Below are 15,341 nucleotides of genomic sequence, written 5' to 3' on the forward strand. Positions count from 1 at the left end.
GGCTACTGATGGTCTTAAAGCTAATTTTCAAATACGAAGTTTTCTATGGAATATTTTTATTACGACCAAATTAGCACAGGCTGCTGCTCTTGCAAAGAAATTTTAGAAGAAATACAGTGTGTAAAGAAAAAATAAGGAAACCAAACTAAACCGACATGGGTATGTGTGCCCCCCAGCCTAATCAAAATTGTCCTGAGAGCAAAATGAGCAGCTTTTAAACTTGCTGTAGTACTTCAAGCATAACATTTAACACCGGTAAGGATAATTATAAAATTATAGCAGATCTCAACCTGTATGTTGTCTCAACAATGGATTTCATCAACTTTTCAAGTAAAAGTAATTCTTTTGATAAACAGCAGAGTATGTCTGACGGGTAGAAGAGGAAACGGGATGAACATGTCTAGCTCTCTCTAGAGATCATTCAAAATGCATCTCACCAAGGTGTGATACCCATGTCACCACCCCAAAATGAGGTGTTGCATCTTACAAAGGCAATTTTCTTTCTAGACGGACGTGCTCTAAGTTTCCAGTTTAGACAGACTGAAGTAGTATGTTGATTATCACAAAAACTTATTTATAGCTTCAAAGCTACTGGTACTATGTATAGTTTCAATATATTGGTGGCATGCACAGGAACATGGATGTGTCTTAATTCATGAATATTAATTATTCAGTATTAAGTCAGTAAATATAAATGAGCTTCATACATTCTGTAAACAAGTTTAATTAATTTTTTTATAAAATACATCTTGTATTTACACACATACCTCATCTAAAAATATGAGTTTGTTGAATGCAAAGTTATTACAAACTATCAGAGTCATTTGAGAGCTGTTTCTATGTTTCTTGCACAACATACGCATAAAGTGACCCTAAAGATACTGAGATTAAAAGGTGCAAATCTGCAATTGGGTACAAAATATGTACTATGTTAAGTGCATTATCTACATTGCATATTATACATGTGCCAAATCTGTGGAAAGGAACAGTTAAAATTCCAACTATAAATTTCGCAGAACATTACTGGAAAGGGATTTGGAGATTCAATAGAACATTCTCGCATCCTTTCGATATTCATAGTCAGTTCAGATGCACAGAACACCTCATGAACAACTGTGCAAAGAGGAACTAAGCTGAAAGCTGTCTGACAGCCTAGTAACCTAAATGTGTTCCTGCCCTTCACCTTTGTGGGGACAGAAGTTAAACGGATTCCAGGGCTGGGTGGAGTCTTATAACAATAGTTGGATATTCCTGTTAGAAAAAGAAATATAAGTCATTAAAAAACAAGTAAAACCAGATTATCATGCAAGATTCCAATGCTGATACACTTTTTTTTAATATACTATAACTTCCTTTTTTTTTTTTAATAGAATGGAGTATGAATGCTCTCAAAACACTTGTACGTAAGAAATTAGCTGCTGCTGGTGTAAATTCATTTTAGTACCACTTTGCATTAATTTCACCACAACTTATTCAGAAATCAAAAATCAGGTGAAAAGTCAATCACTCTATCAATTTTTCTCTTTTTATATATTACAAGCCCAAGTATTACACTGCAATTTCTGTCCAGCACTAACATCAAGTGGTTCCATTTAAAACCAACACAAGCATCAGCCAGGAAAGCAAACTGAATAAGCTGGGAGAGCTGGAATTTATTTATGTATTTATGTATGTATTTATGTATTTTGCATCAGTAATGACTGGTAAAAATAAATTACCAAGCTGGCTAGTTACACAGGCTAAAAAGCTGAAAAACTACAGTTCTGATATGGAAATATGTCCATCAGGGACCCAGGACAGCCCTTACTATTACCTTATCGTGGCTGATTTTTATTTGTAGCATAAAAAAAAAAAAAAAAAAAAAAAAAGATGGTGAGGGGGGACAATGGGAAATGCTTTTTTTCTGTTGCCAGAAAAATACCCGAAAACCCTCAGAGCTAGATGTTGATACTAAATCCTGAAGATTGCAAATGCCTACGTTAGTACCATTCAAAGTGTACTTCAGTGGACTTCCCTTGTGAAGAAGTATTACCATAAGGACCATTATATAAGCAATCAACACAGTACACAGGAAATATTTAACATGTCATCACATTATTACATAATCCTTCGAGAGTCAAAATTAGCAAGGCTCTACTGTTACTAAGGCTGTAACTCTGCCTCGTTTAGTGGAGGGAGAATCTGGCCTTCCAAATCTTTCCTATGTCTCTTTACAAGGGATTAATAGTATTGGTAAAAATAAAAAAAAATTAAAAAAAGTTAAAAAAAAATTTAAAAAAGGATGCATGTTAAATTCCATGCTATTAAAAGCAAAACAGAGCAAGATGTTGTAAAACATTGTTAGGGAAGCAATATTTTTATTTTGTCTTCATAAAATAACATTGTTTAAAGATCACACAAATTTGATAGATCATCTTTTTTTTTCTCCAACATTAGGCCAGCACTAGAGCTGAGAAAGGTGTTCACCCATTTCTCTGTAAATTTATACTTTTAAGTAAAATAATTTGATTCTCTAAATATGCGCTTTAATTACTTATGTCACACAGTAAATATCTTGCTCCTTTGGTCAGAGATAGTAAATGAAAACTTCAAATACTTGTATCTTCAATTTTTAAAAACCCAATATACATCCTTAACCAAGGAGTATTTACGGTACACACAAGCCATAGATACAAAATACACAGTATATACATGTTTTGAAAAGAAATTGGAATTTATAAAAACTCAACAGCCAAATCACAGTAATAGAGGCACTAAATTAAAAGTAGTATCTTCTTGGATCTTGATTATACAGACTATTCTCTGAACAATCAGGACTGTTTCATAAATATATATTATCTACAGAATTTGCTGTGCCAAAAAAAGCCAGCTGTGTTTAAGCTTAAAAGAAAAATTGCACTTTGAGATTGTTAACAGTTAACTTCTCATTTTTAATTCTTGAATATAGTTATCTGGTCCCAGTGCTTTTGGCACAGGTATTGAGTTGCAGTTTTGCTACGCTTTGTTATAAAACACAAGGTTCTTTTATTTTGTTCATTAAAATCTGAAGAGTCTTAAACAAACCTAGAACTTTGATACAAATCTATATAGCTACAATTGCTTCATTAAATAATATACACAAATATGCTCTTCCATCTTAAAACATCTCAACAACTGGATACAAAACAGTCACTTGTATTATCTCCAGCCTTCTTAATCTTACACACTATCAGTCTGCAAATGACTGAAATATGGTTTCTGGCCACATCTTACACTAGATCACACCCCAGTATACAAGGACAGAAAATAAATGTATAATAGAAAGATTGGATAAATTAGAAGGGGTTTCTTGGTCTTGAATTCTTCTCCAACTAGTAATGATGCAGCACTGTATGCAGCCCAAAAGACTCCAAACAACTGAAAAAGAAGATAAACAGTCTTAGCTGACACTACAAGAAAGTCTCTCCAAATACCACAGCATAAATCACTTCTCTCAGTATAACACAGAGCCAGCCATAAGAAGTAGTACTTGTCACAGCCCAAGAAGTTTTGGCCATTTGGTGTTTGTAATGCATTTTCATACTAGTGGTGCAAAGACAAGAACCTTGCAGAGATTCACCCTGAAGTTAACATAAGGCTTGTGAGTAGTAATCACATAACAGAGGCTTCATGAACGTATATTTATTCTGAAGTTATGTATTAGTTAACTGGCAAGTTAATGATTTATATTCTATCATTTATCAGTAATTACAGATTTGATAATCTCAAATACAGCAATTTTGTTACTTATCATAGACTCTAGTTGTACTTCAATTATACTGTTTGCCAGCAAGCTAAAGGGACAGAAATAATGAAATCAACAGAGTAAACCTCCAGAAAGTGTACAGCTTAGCTCATAACAGAATTTTATCACTTAACCTTCCCAGGCTCAGCAGTAACTTCAAAGGCTACCTAAAAGGGTTTTAAGTGTTCAAGAGTGTTATGTCATTCTGGGATCTTTTAGGGAATGTTGCTGGTTCCATAAAAGGTGTCCAGCAGCAGGTGGTATCAGGCAAGTTATTCTTCATGCCTTACACTCCCATCTCTATATCAGATCAAGCCTTACCTTCTCTGCAAAGGGTATTGAGAACTTTGTACTGCTACCACTATGGGGAGGCCTCAGAACAATGACTAACATCATATTCATGCTGCAGTGACTAAAAATAATCTGGGTGATGGGGGAAGGGAGAGAACAGCTTATTTTCAGATTCTTCATTCTGGGGTTTAATTATGCGTTCTCTTCTCAAAATGAGAATCCCGTCTTTTCTGTAATACAACTATTAGAGCACAGGAAAATACAAAATACAAGCTACTCCAGTAACAACAGCACTGTATATCCCCAAGCACTCAAATAAAACATTTAAAACCACATATACTTTCCACCATGCTAACCAAAAGGATTGCAAAGCTCACTTTGTAGTTCTGAAAATTTTGACACATCATTATGTTTTCCTGAGCAGATTATTTGAAGTGTTAAGAAAGTGACTTAAAAATAACTAAATTCTCAATAGATGATATGAACTTACTTTTATTAGGGTAGAAACAACTTCAAATGATCCAACCACCAAAAGTACGGGTGCTATGACAATGAGGGGAAGTAGGGAATATCCTATTACACCAAGAACTTGGCCATAAGCAACCTGAAATTTCCAAGCACATAAAAATAAGCTTTGCAGTACTCAATCTCTGCCACCAAATATAATTTGTTCTTGTTATAACACTATGAGTAACGATTATAATGTGTTATACTCATGAAATTTCAGCTAAAGGAGGCTTGCTAGTATAAAAATTGGTTTTGTATGCTAAACCCTAAAATTAGAAATATGTCGGTTTTTTTTTCCCCCCCACAAAGCACTGTAAATGATCACTTTCAAATGAAGCATTTATATATGATATCCAGGAGAACTGCAACAGACCTCTCACAGACCAGCTAGTCCTGGTTGTCAAAAGAAGCAAAGGCATAATTTTCTGCATTAATATACTCATATCCATGTTACATAAGTACATGTTACATAAAACACGTTAATGTTTCTGGTGTCAGCAGAAGACTTAAAACTTGATCCCTGTAAGGCACAGAATTCTGATTTCCAGCTTCAATTTAATGTGAATATCTAGAACACAGTTGTTCCAAGTACTTCATAACTACTTTTAGCTTCAGAAGGAAATGTCTGATTTTCCCCTACTATGGTCTGAAATGTTCCTGTGCACAGCTAGGCTTCTTGGATTTAACAGGAAAAGTAGTGGCATCTTGTAAGCATTTTCTTGTGGATAATGATCCTTCATGACAAGCTCTGCAAACCTATACTTCTTCTCCAGTTTATACATCTGATAATTTCCCATTTTGAGACATAAACCAGATAGATTTAAGGGCATCTGGATTGTGTTGAAATACAGAAATACCACGCAATCACATTTATAAAACTTTGTCTTTCAAGACAGCATTCACACAAGAAGACTCTAGCAATGGTGATTAAAAGGAAAGTTTAAATAAATAACACAGGACCTCTGCAACACTGGTGCAACATTAATGCAATATCCATAGCAAAAGTATAAAAACCAAGCATCACTGAATATTTAGTTCTTCACAACACAGTTCAATGCATTTTATGCTACAGATCCATTTCAAGAAATTTTATCCTCTTGACTGTTCCACTGCAGCTGTCTGTGGGCCTTGCTCTATGTAATTTTTTGTTGTTTACACCTGAATCACTTAATGAGTCAATCTGTAAACAGCTCAAGCAGCTACTCCAACCTCCTGGTGCAAGCAGCTGGAGGAAGGGATGCAGGCCACAACTCCAGTTGACTTTGCAGTTGAGAAACGCTCTGGCTTTCATACTTTAATGAGTTTCAACTGCTTCAAGCCATGAATGAAAACGAACACTGTGAGATGCACGACACATAACGACATCTAACTGCTGTTAGCCTTCCATTTAAAAAAATAAAAAGGTTTAGTCCATTTAGTCCAGGGACAAAAAACTTGAAAGCATTTCTCTCTCAAGAATGGTCTTCAGTTCTGGATCACAGGAAGCTGGTAGAATTTTGGGTATTCACAGCAAAAATTACCAGACTATTTATCACTTCCAAGCACACATCTATTGCACCAAGAGATTAATTGATGACCTCTGCATATTAGACTTCATTTTTGAGACTGAAAACCTGAAATGTTGACTTTACACTTAGCAACTGCAGCCATTCTTTGCTGGCTACAAGATCCAAACCCAAGCACTATGAAAACCCAACTACTGCTAAACAGCATCGTCAAGAGACTTTACCTTACCTCTCTCTACATCCTTTTCCCATACAGATACTTACTTCTCCTCCAAGAACTCTGGCCAGTAAAAAAATTGTCAAGGATCCAAATATCCAAATAGTTATAATCCAAGAAACAACCTTGAGAGAGAAAAAACAATTCATTTATATGAGTAATTGTCATTGTGAAAAAGAAAAATCCATTTCCATAATTGCTTTCACTGCAGTCAAGGATTTTATTATGCAAAATTGAATTCTGAATTGTGGCAAGAATAGTGTTTGGTATCACAGTGTAATTAGCAAATGAAGTTCAGGGGTTACATTTACAGAATCGCATTAATGGTAAATTCGGTGTACACGGAATTTACACCAAATGTATTCTGTAAGTATTGCAACAGGAATAGGAAGTTGAGTTAAAACTACGCAAAATGTCTTCATATCTCACCTCTTACAAAATAAGGGCTCAGACAGTTTTTAAAAGTCAGCCCAACCAATACAAGGAGTTGAAATTCTCCTTCTTTCATTTATAATAATGCCACTTTATCCTTTACTCAAACTACGAACACTCAGAAGACATAGGACTTTAAGTCTCAGTGGAACTTCATGATGACAATTTAATAAAGAGCCTCAGATTCCTGGGACCAAGTCTACCATTATTTTTTCTTGCTTCTTTCATAGTTCTGCTCTTACACTACAGAAGAAATCCTAAAATCATTCTTAAAAGAACCTTCAAATTAACTTAGCTGGTTTTGGTGTTGAGCCACTGGGAAGACTAGAAGTAAAGCTCTCCTTTCTGAAATGCCTTTTTAGAAGGAAACGACAGTCTAAGTCCAGTCTCTGTATTTTCAAACATACAATGACTGAACTTAAAAAAATTAACTCAGTGCTCAGTTCAAAACTTTGCTTAATTAAAAGTTCCTTATTTCCAGAAGAATGAAATAGGAAAAACACAGATAAAAACCACAGCAGCACTGAAAGAAAATTTAGTGGCTTTAAAGTATTTGTGAAAATAGCACATAGCCTCCTTTTACTTCCTGTTTTCCTCCATTGACTAAAAGAAGAGTACCAGATTAAAGTCTTATAGCAGAAGTGCTCATCTCTCTCCAGTTTAGAGCCCACTTACGGGTTCATCTAGTCCAGCTGCTGTCTGTCATCCTGTTGCTGGCTGCTAGCCTTCCCTCCTTATACATACACAGCACCCTTGCATCCATATGGTAAACCCATCATTCCTAAAAAACATCAGCCCCGGTGCTGCTGTACAGGAGGTACACCTCCACACAGGAGGTGGTTCATCTGTCACAGGATCAAGGAATGGTCCTTGCTTTGCCAAGGAGACAGGTGACTGGTACACCCAGAAGCCTTGAACAATAAAGTGGTTTAGTCTACTCAATTCAAGCCTCATAGAGACAAGATACTGAGAGTGCATTCTTAGTCAGCATTTGGTACACCATATGGTCCCAAAGGGAATGATTTTATCCCACCATTCACAAGAATCCTTGCATAAGCACATTCTGCTGGTTTACATATGGCTTACTGCCATACTTGGTCACATTTTAAACAACTGTAACCACACATTTAGTCAAAGATTTCCAATGCAAAAGCACCTAGGCTTACATTCAAATTGTTACTATAAATGATAACACTTCTTTATTTTAATCAGAACAGAAAGAAAAAAGCTAAGAGTGTTTATGGAAGTCAATTAAATATGTACAATGCCTCTGAGTAGCTATTCAACTTGGAGTTCAAAAGGAATTATAGAAAAAGTCTATTGACCAGAGGAAAGTTAAACTGAGCAGGGATGACAAAATAGCAAACATCACTAATGAAGATTAAATATACCAGATAACAGGAGTCATATAGTATGACTTAAATAAGCAGCTTAATTTATCAGGAAATTAGAATTCATGGCATCCAAACAAATGCTTTTTGCTAACATTTTTTAGCCATAAAAAGCAAGTTAACAAAAGGTTACAATTAAAATGGAAAGATTCACTAATATGACTATAAACCCATTAGTATCAATCAGGTTCCTCTAGAAACCGTATCTTTCCTTTGTTTTACTGTATAAAAACAAACCTGACATTTCATCATGATTAACTTACTCGTGGGCTATTTAATACATTCCTAACTGATGCCTCTCTACATATTAACTTGAGAAACAGCACTTGAAATGCCCCACATTAGTATGGAAAAAAAAGACTTTCTACCTACGTAAGAATGCAAATTGCTTAGCAATCACATTCCCAAATTTAGTTCAGATTTCTTTTTAGGCAGAAGATTTATACCTACCTTAAATTGTCCATATAATGAAATCATTGAGAAGAAGAGGACAACTGCCAGAGGACCCCAAAAGTCCGGATTGTCTCTCACTACCTGCCTATTGAACCCAAGAGATGGCATAGGCATCAACACACATCGAATTTTGTAGTAAATATCCTTCAGATCAATGTCGAGTTCTTCCCTGAAATTGTAAAGCAAGTGAGCATTACTATACACCATAGTAATGAAACAGAGCTAAAAAAATAAGTACAGGGGCAAACAGTCGGTTTACAGAGCAAGTCTCCTGTCAGCCACATGGCTTTCTGAAGCCACGACTAGCAAAGGAACAGTTTGTCCACAGTAAAGCAACACCATACCAGTTACTGAATGCAGCATGAAGGTGGAACACAGCTAGAATTATTTAATCACTCAAAAACAAATTACATGACTGAGAACAGAAAACATACACAGCATACCCAGACCAGGCTGGATGGGGGATTTCTGAGTAACTTGGACTGGTAAAAGCTGTCTCTGCCCAAGACAGGGGGCATCTTAAGATGCGAACCTACCCAAGACAAGCAGGATGGCCTTAAAGGTCACTTCCAGCCCAAACTATTCTGATTCCATGATACCCTGAGAGTCTGCATTAAGATAGGAGGTCTATTTTTCAGACGCACTAGGACAGGTTACACATTTGTATCATTGTAACGACAAGTCAAAGACATGCATACATAAAGAATGTCTGTGCATTCCTATGCCAAGCAGTTTGCCATGAGCACACTTACTACAAAAATATTTTATTTCAAATTCTGCAAGAATACCATTACATTCACTAATCTTAAACCATTCTACATTCATCACGTAAAACCAGCTTTTTAAAAGAAAACAAAGCTTTGCTTCCTTCAACAGTAGTTTTCAACAGACCAGTTTATGCCTATAGTTTAACTTCTGGCTTGTTTCCACTGGGTAAAATAAATATGGGTAAAATAAATAGAAGTCATTGAACTAGCAGCAATATGTATCAATAGATCTTGCCCTTCTCTCGTTGCCTTCTCTGCTTCCTGTTACAAACTCACTGCAAGCAGATACAAATTGGCCAGAAGACTCTTCTGCTCAGGACTCTTAGCAGGTACATGTTGCCCTGACTGTTCTAGCCTATGGGGAAGGAATCAGACTTCCCAAGTAATAGGCAATTCCACTTTATGTGCAGAACTTCAGTCATGACTAAAGAGCTCTGAAGACTTGCAAGACACTTCCAGCAGATATACTGCTCTACATTTAAGAACATAATGAAGAAAAATGTAAAATTATATCCTTGGTCCATTTATGAAAGTTTTGTCCAAGGTCTAGATTTTTTAGCTTTTTCTTCAAAAAAGCTGAACTGAGAAATAAATGCAAAGACATGATCCACCGCAATTTCCCTTTAACAAAAAAAAAATTAAATTAAATACTGCTAATTCAGTCCCTCAAGGCAACTTTTTTTTATTATTATTACTAAAGCTACTGCAGAAGTGGTATTACTAACTGGTGACTAAGTAACAAAAATTGTTTTTAACGATCCCTGAATCTAAGGAATAGACTAGAAGCATCTATTTGCCTCCATTTATCTAAAAAGGATGTAGCAGAACCTATACTTTACTCTGAAGACTGTAGCACAAATATTTTCTGTACAGAAATAATTCTTCCTTGTTGGCTAGATCTTCTGACAGTTTCTCATGAGAATAAATTGTCTTTTGCATGAAGCTGACAGCTACCTCACCTGAAAGTGATGGTAGCTGTATCAGGAAACAAGTGTCTGGAGTAAGGCTGCCCAATGAGAAAGCGAAAAAAAAAATCTCACTTTATTGAAAAAAATATTTGCACAGTAGCACTGCATTAGTGAACTCCCCTTAGCAGGCTACTGCTCTTTCAATCCTTAATAGGATTCATTATGACACATGTTTCTGGGAATAATCAACAAATTACACAAAAGTCAGAATTCTTATGTTGTCACCTCACTACACCAGTCTGTTTCTTAATTAAAAGTTTGAGGTTTACAAAACAGACTTATTCACACAAGGAGCTACTTCTTCACACTTTAAATTAAACCACTTCCCAAGCAGCAATGTCATTATTAACCTCTCCAGACATCTGTTGTCTCACAACACTCACATCTGAGTTCTCCAGAGTACTCTCTATCTCACTCCAATTTTTTTAAAGCATCATTATATTTAATTTACAGGAAAACACTGAGACACTGAGAACAAAGTTGCTTAAGTGAAGAACAAGGACCAGGCTGCCTCACAGTGTAGTAACCTTAAGATACAAACTTTCTTCAGGCAACCACCTCTTTGTGAACCAAAAAACAGATAGGAGACTTTCAGTTTTAAGGACATTATTGTCCTTCAAAATTAGCACCCTTTTAATCTAGCTTTATAGTAAAAGGTAGCATCAAAAATTATAAAGTTTTTGCTACCTTGGTTCAAACATCCCTACTGTAGTAACCATGATTCACAATGCTTTTGCTTCAGAACAACTGACAGAATTGACTGAGACTTACTTAACAGGAATCTTCCCACAGGATTGGCCTAGTCTTTGATTCTTTCAACATCAAGAAACATGAATGCAAAATATACAAAGAATTGAGTGTCATTTTTTAAAAAAAACCATTACAAGACCAACAGATAAAAGCAGAAAAGCCATATAAACTTTATACTTACCGAGATTAAAGTCCATAATGAGAAACAATGTTTCCATTCTTGCACCAGAAAACACTCATTGGTCAAGTAATTTGTCAAACAATTCTAGTCACAGCACAAGGCTGCGGGACAATCAGACATTACAAGTTGTTTGTTTTCTCTACACAGCTAATAAAGATAAGATACCCAAAAATAATTACAACATACAGAAGCGGCTTGTTATCTTCTGGGTCATCATCTTCCACTTCCAGAAGCCAGCCATACCCTCTCTGTCTTAGGAATGTAGTTGCAGTAGATTCTTTGATGAATTCTCCTCCAAGATTTAGCTTAACATCTGGAGTTGTTATGGAACCACTAAGATCTAAAGACAAAGGGAGAAAAAGATAGACCTTTTTATTTCTTGCCAAAAGCTGTTTGATTTTAAAAGTACTGGAAGATAAACAACAAACATATGAAGCTACATGTGTTGGTCATCACCATAAAACATTCAAAGTTACAAAATAAAATTATACTTTCACAGATAAATAATTTGAAAGTGTACTTGTGCTTTTACTGCAATAGTAACAACGTTGGGTTAGGTCTGAAATACCAGGTTTTAGCTTTTAGATGGGACTTTTGTTTTATGACACAGTGTTGTGGTATTACAGAAAGGCTTCTATTTATGCTTTATCATTAAGTATTTAAAGGCTCAAAAGGAAGAACTAACGAGAGTCTCATCGTGCCATAAATTGTGGATTATTTATAAATTTTTTCTTTACCTCTTTTAGTGCTCATTTTTTTTCTAGTGGAATTCTTTTAGCCAAAACCACTCTGCTTTTATGTCAAATTCTCCATAAAATGAAAACATCTGAAGATGTTTTAATTTGTAGCCTGCCTTCAATGCAGCTGAAAATGTTAGAGAAAGAATGCCATCAGAGATCCTTAGGATCTAGACAATAAGAAGTAATATAAGTTCTCTCTGATACACTATGATCTGTCTCTACCACAGTACTAAACAAAACAAAGAGCAGTTTATCCATGTTCTGGTTGATTTTGGAAAAATCTCCAATAAATATTAAATTTCTGCTCATTTTATTCAGTTATATATAGATGAAAAAAATAGTATAGGAAAATAAAAGAAGCAACTTGAAGAAAAAAAAGAGATATATAAGGGAATAATTATTCCCTTACGAAACAATGGATTTCCATTATCTGCTGAAAAAGAAAAATCCAAGCAGAAATGTGTAAATATTTTGTGTAAGCTTACTATAAATATATTGAGAGATAAAGAAAGTATTTTTTTGCCTCTTCTTCATTGTGTGTTTTTCACACACTAAAGCTCCTCAGCACAAATCTCCCACCTAACTGTACCAAGTACTTCTGAAACATACTCACAGAGGCAGGTCAGGCCATATTTGTAGATTACATTTGCAACATACTCTTTGGAAATACTAGTGTTATAGAAACAAAATTTGTACAGTGACAATCTCAGTGTCTTCAGTAGACATGTCTTAAGTGTTCATTGATCACTCAGTATCACAATTAATTCAACAGAATTCTCCTTCCCAGACCAGCTTGCTAGGCCACTCAGATTCAAGTTTCTCCATAAACGTTTTTCAAGTATTTCATAATCATGAGCTACTGATCCATTCCTTTGATTCTTGAACACCATCTGCACAGGACCCTTGTAAAGATCACTGTAACTTAAAGCAGTAATTTCTCATTGCTCTTCACAGTCCCAGCACACATACACCATTCTCACCAGACTCAAGCAAAGCCTTTGTCTGCTGTTCACAGAGGGTGGAAAAAACAAAAACCTTAATGTCTGGGCATCAAGCTGAAACCTGAGAAGTTTTCTCTTGACTGTGGGACCCTTTAGTCATTAAGAAATATTGGTTTCTGCTACAACATCACACCTTTCTGCAAGGAGAGGTTGTGCATAAATGCAGCTGTCCCAAGAAGCAAACACAGAACTCCAACCAGCCATGTATTTCTCCTCTCTCAGGGACCACTAACAATCCATCCTGAGGCACGGGAATTCCTGCACAAGTTGTATTTACCAAGACTCCTCTTAGCAGACAATGAATACCTGCAACCACACTTTTGAATTACAAAATCTATTAACATGATCTTAGGTGTGTTTAGGAAGACAAAGCTGTAGAAACCTATGGGAAAAGGGATTGGTCACCTCCACTTCTGCAGGCTGCTTTGAGTGAGATTTTTAACTATGGGGCAACTGGGTGATGGAAAATCTGCCAAGAACTGATGACACTGATGGCTTCTAGCGAGAGTCTGGGTGCCTTCATTGCTACTGTCTCAGGCTGAACACCACAGAAACAAAACCAGACTCTCTCTGATGCCTCATTTCAACACAGCATAGTAGAAAACCAGCTTTCAAGAGTCTTGACTCTTAATTTTGGAAAAAAACAGCACAAAATGCAAAACCCCAAACAGTTTGCTCTTTATACTATGTCTGGTGACCTAATTGTGAACCTCTCTCCAGCTTTCTTCCATACAGCTCCTACATCCCACAGAAATAAGATGGGGAAATGAAACAGCTAATTTTTATTTTTTCATATGGATTGAGATTTGGAAAACATACAAAAATTAGAGAGCAATGTGTAGTATTTTATTTCTAAGATATCAAGATGTTTAATTTTGCTTATGTTTTTCTTTACTAGGGTAGGTCTATCCAGCACTTTGAGGACAGGACTACACTTAACCAGGCAGGAGATCACACCTTGCTTGTGTTCATAAAAAACATGGAGCCAAGTGTGATTCAACACAACCTACCAGAAAGGTGGCTTTACTGGATTGGGTTCAGCATTGCCCAACCAATACTCCCAGGGAAGAAGCAGAGCTTCTGCTCAGAAGTATGTAGCTCCCTTTTCAGGCCAAGGTGAAGAAAAAACAAGGGAAAACTAACCAGCAAAAAGAAACTCAGCAACAAAAAACCCCCACAGCCAAAACTGTACTGTTGACTTGTTTCAGAAGGATCATGAAGTTCACTAAAGAACAGGTATTCTATAGCAATTTCTCCACTTCAGCAATTCCTTTCCAGGGTGGGAAGTAAGGATTTATACTATTCCCTAGCCACCATTATAAGAGTAACTAAGTACATACATGAAAGCAGAATCCTTGCTATTTAAATGGAGAGAAACCAAAAAACCACTCTCCAACAAAGTAAGTTTGCCCGATGTTGACTCCTGTATGTTCAGTTTTGAAGTTTGAGGCCATATCTTCACGGCCTGCTGGTACACCACTGCCATTTGTGCAGCAGTTTGACAGCAGGCCACACTTCAGCCCCTAAACTACATACACGGCTTGTTTTTCTGCTTCATGACCGTGCTGCAAGGAGACACGGGGCAGACGCTTTGGCACAACATTACAGCAAAGGTGAACGTACGACATAATCTCGGGTAAGACAGAGTGTGCTCCCAGCAGCACGGGAGCCGGAGGAGCGGGCAGTGACAGCGGTCACGTCTGTGTCACGTAGCCGGGACAAGCTCGGCTCCGGGTTTCGGAGCAGCTGCGGAGCGGAGCCGCCTTTGCCACGCTGGTGCTGCTCCCGTGACGCGGACACGGCCCCGGGCAGCGGCCCCAGGGCAGCGGCCACCCCGCTCCGCCCTCAGCCACGACACCAGCCGCGGGGGTGGCGGCAAGCCGGGCAGGGAAGGCCGCTCCTCTCCGCGGCCCGGGAACAGCCCGCTCCCCGGGGCCCGGCCCCTGCCCCGGGACAGCGAGCGCGGCCCTGCCCGCGGCCCCGCGCTCACCTTCGGCGTCCGCCGACGAGACGAAGGTGAAGTCCCCGCTGCTGGGCGCGTAGAGCGGCGGCTGCTGAGCGCCCGGGGGCTGCATCTCCCCGCCCTCCGGGGGCTGCGGGGCCGGCGAGAGGCGAGTGGCTGCCGGGGCCTCCCAGGTCCCTCCTGCGGCGGCGGCGGCACCGAGCGCAGGGCGCAGCCGCCTCACGGGGCGACAACAAGCGGCGCCGGCGCTGCCATTGGCTGCTCGCACGGCGCGCCCCGACTGCCCGCCGGTGCTGCAGCGCTGACTGGAGCCCGGCGCTGGCCCGGCAGTGAGGTCACTTCCACTGCGCTGCAAAACTCCTCCTCCTGCTGGGCCGAACCAACTCCCTTCCCTTCCCTTCCCTTCCCTTCC

General features: G+C 38.0%; 1 protein-coding gene across 1 annotated transcript; it reads right to left on the reverse strand.

Moving 5' to 3' along the window:
* Window positions 1-704: 704 nt before the first annotated feature.
* On the reverse strand, window positions 705-15,284 carry YIPF4 (Yip1 domain family member 4). The gene is made up of 6 exons (XM_056486495.1): window positions 14,957-15,284; window positions 11,412-11,565; window positions 8,557-8,728; window positions 6,331-6,408; window positions 4,545-4,658; window positions 705-3,396 (listed from the first exon to the last, which is right to left on the reverse strand). The coding sequence occupies exons 1-6, from the start codon at window positions 15,039-15,041 to the stop codon at window positions 3,259-3,261; spliced, it is 741 nt and encodes a 246-aa protein (XP_056342470.1). The 5' UTR covers window positions 15,042-15,284; the 3' UTR covers window positions 705-3,258.
* Window positions 15,285-15,341: the final 57 nt, after the last annotated feature.

The sequence above is a fragment of the Oenanthe melanoleuca genome, chromosome 3 (assembly GCF_029582105.1).
Source record: "Oenanthe melanoleuca isolate GR-GAL-2019-014 chromosome 3, OMel1.0, whole genome shotgun sequence".
Lineage (NCBI taxonomy): Eukaryota > Metazoa > Chordata > Aves > Passeriformes > Muscicapidae > Oenanthe > Oenanthe melanoleuca.

Coding starts and splice junctions, on each gene's coding strand:
- YIPF4 (XM_056486495.1), bottom strand. CDS start 15,041: ATGCAGCCCCCGGGCGCTCAGCAGCCGCCGCTCTACGCGCCCAGCAGC. Junction 11,566..14,956: donor CTCGTCGGCGGACGCCGAAG/GTGAGCGCGGGG, acceptor CTTTGTCTTTAG/ATCTTAGTGGTTCCATAACA. Junction 4,659..6,330: donor CCAGAGTTCTTGGAGGAGAA/GTAAGTATCTGT, acceptor TGGAAATTTCAG/GTTGCTTATGGCCAAGTTCT.